The 7,821-nt window shown below is 36.9% G+C and overlaps 1 protein-coding gene across 28 annotated transcripts in view; it reads right to left on the reverse strand.

Annotated features, from left to right (window-relative positions):
- Window positions 1–4,250, reverse strand: part of PHF20L1 (PHD finger protein 20 like 1) — a 111,027-nt gene extending 106,777 nt beyond the window's left edge. For 10 of the 28 annotated variants that reach the window (XM_074265135.1, XM_074265125.1, XM_074265307.1 and 7 more), the window contains exons 1-2: window positions 3,979–4,114; window positions 1,470–1,585 (exon numbers count right to left, since the gene is read on the reverse strand). In XM_074265135.1, the coding sequence (XP_074121236.1) occupies window positions 1,470–1,552 (83 nt within the window). In that variant the 5' untranslated portion in view covers window positions 1,553–1,585; window positions 3,979–4,114. Of the gene's footprint in view, window positions 1–1,469; window positions 1,590–3,978 lie in introns of all 28 variants that reach the window. The other 18 variants (XM_074265175.1, XM_074265169.1, XM_074265295.1 and 15 more) reach the window with 9 other exon arrangements.
- Window positions 4,251–7,821: the final 3,571 nt, after the last annotated feature.

A 7,821-nucleotide genomic window follows, 5' to 3' on the forward strand; every position in this document is an offset into this window, starting at 1 on the left:
TCACTTTAAAAAATTATTATTTTTTTCTTGATATTCTTAAGTTTGCTTTTCCCAATGAAGTTTGCCACTATTTTGTCTAGTTCTAGAAAATAATTCTTTAGGAGGTAATTTATTTGGTATGATAGCAAAATCTGTAAAATTAATTTAAGTAGCATTAGCATTTGTATTATTTTAGCACAGTCCAATATGAACAATTAATCTCTCCAATTACTTGTCTCCCATTATTTCTACAATGCTTTGTGGTTGTATACACATAATTCCTGTTTGTCAAGGTTAAGTGGACTATAAGGTATTTCATGCACACTATGATCATTTTAAATAGAATTTTTTTTTCTCTCTTTCTAGCAATTGTTTTTGTACTATAGAGAAAGGCTGGTCATTATTTTTGTGAATATATTTTAAATCCTTCTATTTTGTTGAAGTTGTTTCAAATTGTTTAGTTAATTTCTAGGGTTCTCTTAAATAAACCTTCTCTCATCTTCAAAAAAATAAAAAAATACTTTTTCTTTTTTTGCCTTTTCAAAGGATACCTGTGAATAAGTCATTTATCTGCAACTTTATTCCTTCTTCTGGTCTTTCACAAAATCTCTTTCAAATGCCTCATCAGGCTGTGGAAGTAACTAACCTAGATTTATAAAGGCTATGTTCAGCAGAGGATAAGATCTAACAGATTTTACCATAATGGAAAAGATGTTTTCCAAAGATCCACCTAGCATCCAGAAATGCAGCATAAGTAGACTAGGTATTAAATGATAAAAGTATTTAGCCACAGTGGCTAATTAAAAAGAAGAAAAATACAAAATGCCATTCTATCCTTCTTGCTTCTGCAATGAGAATGACAAGGGAAAGCAGAGAACACAAAGAAAATAGTGTTTAGATAATCTAAAAATACTAGTTAACTATTGGTAATCTAAAGGTAAAATCCATATCCACTAGCCAAGTATACATACTGCTAGAGTTAACATTTATTTTCATTCAGGAAAATAAAGTTATGGGCAAATTATATCTAGCTCCTTTGCAAAAGCATAATTTGCTGAAAATTCTTCAGTGTTTTCTAACTACACATTTAAAATATATATACAAGGAAAATAAGTTATATATTTACAAGAGAACATACTAAAATTTTGAGAAGGCGAGCTTTAGGGATAAAGTCCTACAAGGTTCATGTTTAACATATTCTAAATCCCTTATATCCTAATGTGGTTTTTTCCATGCCACAAAAAAAAAAAAAAAACAAAAAAAACAAAACAAAAAAAAAAAAACAGCTTTTATCAAATCACTTTATATAAAATAACAAAATGTATCAAAAGCTTAAGCCTAAATTTTGTTTTTTATTTTTAAGAATAAAACTAAAAGCTTATATGTGTTTCTAAAACAAAAATAATCTAATGAACGGGGAAGAATTATCTAAAAGACATAGAACTGCATACTACAAATAGTCTGAGATGAACAAAGTCTGTTTTTCGTACCATTTTTGTAAGTAGTCCAGTGCCTCCAAACGAGCACCAATCTCAAAAGTGATTCCAGGACGATTTGGGGGCTTTTTGCTCATCTTGAAAGTCTGTCCTTCAGTTTTCTCTTTTCACTACCTCAAGAGAAAAAAATTGTTAAGATTCCAACATCATATGTTTGGGATAGGTAGGGAAAATAAATTTTAAAATTCAAATAAAATATTTTAAAAATAAGAATGGAAATTGTGATAGTTGACAATTTAGAGGAAACTTAAAGATACTTGAATATATAGATTTGTTTAATTTACAGCCAAATGAGTGATTTTTAAAAGTTTATGAAATGATTATTATTCAAGTTTATGAAATGTATTCTAAATTTGAAGAATGAAGAGATATGTCAATAAAATCTGCAAAGAAATAAATGAACCATTTGAAATCTTAAATGAAGTTCACAGGCCATAACAAATCCAAATGCTTAATCATGATAAAAGATTTTAACCCATTCAACTCTAAATTTTAGATAATATGATTAAACAATGGGCCAATCTAAATTATAGTAGAAGTACCTCAATAAAAATGTTAAGAATTTTGAGTCAATGTTTCATATTAACTACCAAAGAAGTGGCAAATGTCAAATAATGCAAAGATGTTAATTTTAAAACAAGATGAAAAAGGTAGGTGAGCCTCACTGATTGCATTTGGAATCAATTCAAATCAGAAATAAACACTGGATATTGCTTTAACTTTTAACCTTATGAATAGTTGTATATTTTATATATCAATATAAAAATTCGAACTGAATATAAATATTTGTATCATTAAGATCAATAAAGTTCTACAAAATAACAAATTTCTTTTAATTATCTAGATAAGGATTATTTATTTTTAATTTTACTTCCTTGTTACCACTTATTCCTTTGAGAAGAAGCACTCAGAGACATGTAAACAAATTATAAAAATGCAATTAGAAAGTTTACTTGATGCAACAGCCAAAAAAAAAGTCTAAAAACAAATATATTCAATGTTTAAATTATTTTAATAATCAATAACTGGTCTACTTTTGGATAAATAAAAGTTATTTGTACCTCTCTTGGAAAAAGTTCTAAATCTGAAAAAGAATCTCTAATAATCTATGACTCTCACTTTTACCTTCAATAGGGAAAAAAAGAAAAATAACCACATATGTGGTAATAAAATGTAAAGGGAGAGTTAAATTCTCCAAATTCAAAAATGGAGGAGTGAAAGTGAAGTGTTAAAGCCAAGCAAGAGGGATACTTAAAAAAAAAAAAAAAGAAGAAGAAATTAAAGATAATCTTTAGTAATTAGTATTTTTTAAAGCAAAAAACAAAGCCTGCAGGAGAATATGCTAAAGTGGCTACATATGTGACAACATCTGAAAAGTTTAAGTGGATACATATGTGTGTGTATCTATCTATAAATAGATATAATTTTACTCTTTTGTCAGGTTCTTCACAGGGTGCACATGATGTGTAAATGGTCAGCAAATGATACATGCCAAGTTTTCAAATGTCACAACAAAATGAAGATCATGTGCCTGAGTAATAAAATCAGCTAATTGAAGGAGATACTTTAAGAACAGGAGCAACTAGAAGATGCCAGAAGAAGGTCAGAGATACAAAATATTGAGGCAGTAGTTACAAATAATCACACACAAACCAACGAAGAAAAAAAAATTAATTAAGTACAAGTATACCGCAAAAAGAGCCTAAAAAAGGTAGCGAATAGGGCAAGGAAGACTGTAAGAGGGAAGAAGAGTGGTGGACTCCAAGGGCGAATAAGGGAGGAGGGGGAATTCACGGAGAATGGAGAAGATTAACCCGCAACGAAGTGGGGGGAGACAAGGAAAATGGGGGGGACTAAGGAAGAGAATGAGGAAAGCCAGCAAGATGGGATGGGAGAGGAGAGAGCAAGCAAACGACTGGGTGAGCAGGGAGACAAGCGAAAACGAGGGAGTCAAAAACAAAAAAAGAAAAGAAAAATGAGGAGGCGGAAAGGAAGACTGGAAGGTAAGGAAAACTGTGGGAGTGAAGGGAAGAAAGCCAAGAGGAGATTCAATGAAGGCTGGGGGAGGGGAGGGAAGACAAGGGGATAAACGAGAAAGAATGCCCACAACAAAAAGAAAAAGACAAGAAAAACAAGGCAGAAAAGATGTCAGAGGGGAGAAAAAGGTAATTTGACAGACAAGGAATGAAGGTCTAAGAGATGACAGGTCAAGTTAGGGGGGACAGAGGCAGGAAGAAAAGGCAGAGAAAAAGCAGAGCCAAAGCTGCCAGGTTTGACATTCCCTGGGACCTCAGCAGGGGGTAAAGGAAGGAGGGAGGCAAGGGAAAGGGAGGGAGCGGCTGAGTCTGGACAAAGGGGGCGGAGAGTTACTAGGCGAGACGGGGGAGGGAGAGAGCGAGGAAGGACCGCAGAGGAGGGAGGGAGAGACAGACAGACAGACACCCGGCGCCGGGGGCCGTCCTGGCCTGGGCTCTGGCCAGGCCCCGCCGCTCCCTCCTCTTACCGACTCGGCCTCCTCAGCTCCGCTCCGCTCCGTTCCCAGCGGTTGGGCCTGGCCGGCGCCGGCGCCGGAGCCCGAGCCCAAGCAGGACAGCCTGCCCGGGTCTCCGCCTCAGCCCCGGGGGCGAGGAACCAAGGCGAACCTGTGTCCACAGCGCCGGGGTCCGGTGTGGGGGGAGGAGGGAAACGGGCTCAGTCTCCTTCAAAGCCCCACATCGCCTACAGCCGCCTCCGCCTCCAGCCTCAGCCACCGCCTCCCTCCCTCCCTCCCTCAGCAGGGAGGCCAACCCTGACGCGCGACGGACCCGCGTAATGTCACCAGCGTGCGCCACGCCGGAAGCCGGTCCGGGGCCGGTCACGTGATGCTTTGGAGGGGTGGAGCGCGGGGGATCGTTAGCGCAGGCCCTCTCGGGGAGCGAGCTTCTTGCGACAGTTGGTTTACGGTCTTTGGCCGGGGTTGGGAAAGGAGGGCGTTTCCCTGGGAGCGAAGCTTTGACAGTTGTCACTGTGGCGTTTGGGAGGAGCAGCGCAAAGGAAGAAAACAGTTAAAAAGTTATTATTATTATTTTTTTTTTTTTGGCAAGAACTCTCCCCATATTTGTAGACGAACCCTAGTCCATCTTGACATCCTCTTGTTAGTTATACATTGGGATTCCAGAACTTACACTATATTTAATTTTGTGGGCCTCTCCCTCTTTCCTAAAGTCCTCTTCTAGGCTCAGCTAAGGAGCTCCCTCCTCAGGAACACCCCCCCCCCCATGGAGTCTTTCCCCCGCCTCTTCGTATGATCTCTCAAGATATTTATCTTATCGGAAGGCAGGATTACTAATTAAAAGATTACTTAAAAGTTGAAATTGACTAACCCCACCTTGAGATCGCTGAATGTGGCTCTTGTCTATATCAGTACCGACGAGATTAACCTGAGCTCGAGGTTAAGCGTAGCTCACCCCAAGAGGGAAGGGGGGGGGGAGGAGACATACCAAAGGCCATAAATGGTCAAAGACAACTCCCATCCTCCCCAAGGTCTCCGAACTTCTCTGAAGGTTCTACAGTCTTCGGAACTTAGGATACCATGCTAGGTAGAGCTGAGGCTTCTCCAAAAGGAAAAAAAAAAAAAATTGGACAAATTGAGAATAAACTTTTATTAAGAGGTAACTAGGTGAGCAGCACTGTATCTATACCATGAAGGGTACAGCACTCTCCAAAAGGGATGGTGGATGGGGAAGACAAGGGGGGCTAAGTAATAACCAGGCAAGTTACGGAGCAAGAATTTAATGAGTCAGCAGGGGTAGGAAAGAAGTTGGGGTATGTGTGTATGAGTATCTATGTATATATCTACATGATTACATAAATATATCAAATGTAGCTTGCTGGGAGGGGATGAAATGGAAAAAAAAATAAATAAGCAACAAAGAATCAAAGAACAATTTACAAGAAAGTAAAAATGGACACTTAGAAATACAATTTCTTCTACTAATATATACGTAATTAAATTGGCATTTGTTATAGATTTTGAATCCAATGTTTTCTTGTTTCATTTTATTGTGTATTGCTTTTCTGTTTTTCTTTTTTTCTTATTCTATTTTTTTCAAATAAAATAAAAACAAATTAAAAAAGAACTCTGTGCCAAGAACTATGTGCTGCTTATTGAAAATGTAAGTGTTGAAGATAATTCTCTATACAAAAATGCTTAACACAAAAGTTCACATGTGCACTGATAAAATAAGCATCAATTTATTATATCTTCAAAGTTTGATTTTTAAAACATCTAACCATGGTTTATGTAGGAGTGCTAACCTATTTCTGATAGAAATGTGACCGTGGACATCCCATGAAACATACATGGAAATAGGCTTGAGCCCTGGTTACTTCCAGTGGCATGTATTCTGTTTGGAGCACTGCTTGCTCACTGGCCTCTAGGACCCTATGTGCTTAGTATTGAAAGACTTGTTCCTTTGGAGTAATGAAGTAAACCCTAAACAGTGGTCCTCAAACTTTTTAAATAGGGGGCCAATTCATTGTCCCTCAGACTGTGGGAGGGCCGGACTATAGAAAAAACAAAAAAGCTCACACTCTGTATCCACCCCTCATCCCATTTGCCATAACATGGCAGGCACATAAATGTCCTCAGCAGGCCATATCTGGCCAGGGGGCTGTAGTTTGAGACCCCCTGCCCTAAAGGGTCCCTTTTGCTTCTTCCCTCTCCATAACAGTATCCACTGAAGCAGAAAGAGCTGCCTACTCAGAACCAGAACTGAAAGGGAATGACTTTATCTTCTAGACATCTCTTTTTTTCTATCACCAATTATTTTGGAACTCAGAATTTTTTTCCTGGATTTGAATTTTTGAGGATTAAAGTGTTTAAATTTGCCAGTGGAAATAGAAAATTGCTTGCATGAGACATCCAGTACTCACTACAAGCTTTATTAAGCTTAAAACTTGGATTTCGAAGTTCTGATACACTCTTCAGCTTTTTGTTTTCTTCCTCCTACATAGATGTTTGCACACCAATCCTTAATTGGATATTAGCAGGCTAGGGTAATCAGGAGTTCCTGGATTCCTCAGTTGTTTGCTGTCCGCATTATGAAAAGTTCTCCCGCCAGCAATATTATAGCACATCTTGGAAGAGAAAGTGATTATGGAAAGGAAAAAGAGCCTAACTTGTAAACTGAATTGCCAAAAATCACATGACCACTGAGAAAAATAGTTCAGATCTGAGAAAAACTGAAATGTCAATTCATGGAGCCTGCAAAATGCTTCAGATTTGGATGTTTTATGTAGGAGAGTGTAATAGTAATTACACTGAATACCTCTCTGTTTTCCATGGAAGGTTGAGACTATTCCCTGGTCTATTCCCATATATGTTCCCTTGGTCCTCTGTGACATATATATAATAAATATATATATATATATATATATATATATATATATATATATATATGTATATATATAAGTATCTCCATATTAAAAACAAAATATTTTAGGAAAGCAGGACACTAGCAGGTGCATTAATCGGAAAAGATTTGATGTAGAAACAATCTTTCAAATTTGATGGAATGGAAACTATAATGCAATAAGTATGAGAACTACCAAAATAATACAAAGCAAAACAACAATAACAAAACCAGAACCAGAATAATGGAGTAAATACTAACCATTATCATATAATGGGAAAATTAAAGCAAATGGGCAAAAAAATATTGATAGGACTTAGGAAAAGTGACTGACAAATTGTTTTGATATTTTATTTGTTTAATTGGGGGACAGCTAGGTGGTGCAGTGGATGCATTGTTTATTATTGACTCAGTCTCCCCAGTTGTTGTTAGTCTTTCATTCTCAAAGACATTATGAGGATGGTGTATCCACTATTTCATTAATTGTATTTAAATGAGGCAGAGTTATGCAAAGTCCTCAAACTATTTCCTCCAAAGTCATTAAAGTTTCCAAAGTCAAGACAACTGGTGATGGCCCAAGATACCAGTGGATGAACCTGGACTTTCTAAATTAAGATATTTCCCAAACCTCAGTTTGTCTAAGGCAAGGCCCATGAGACAAAAGATGCCCTAATTTGCCATCACAAAAATATCAATCTGGGAGGAAAATTTTCTGGCCAGAACAGTTTTTTTTTTCCTTATACTGTGCTAAAATTTAACCCTCTGAAATTTATTTGTATTTAGTTATTCCAACAGGGAATTTCTTCCACAAAACAACTCTTTAACCTCATTTCCAAAATATATAGAGAATTGACACTAATTTATAAGAAATCAAGCCATTCTCCAATTAATAAATGGTCAAAGGATATGAACAGATAATTTTCAGATGAAGAAATTGGAACTATTTCTAGACA

Source organism: Sminthopsis crassicaudata, chromosome 1, assembly GCF_048593235.1.
Source record: "Sminthopsis crassicaudata isolate SCR6 chromosome 1, ASM4859323v1, whole genome shotgun sequence".
Taxonomy (NCBI): Eukaryota; Metazoa; Chordata; class Mammalia; order Dasyuromorphia; family Dasyuridae; genus Sminthopsis; species Sminthopsis crassicaudata.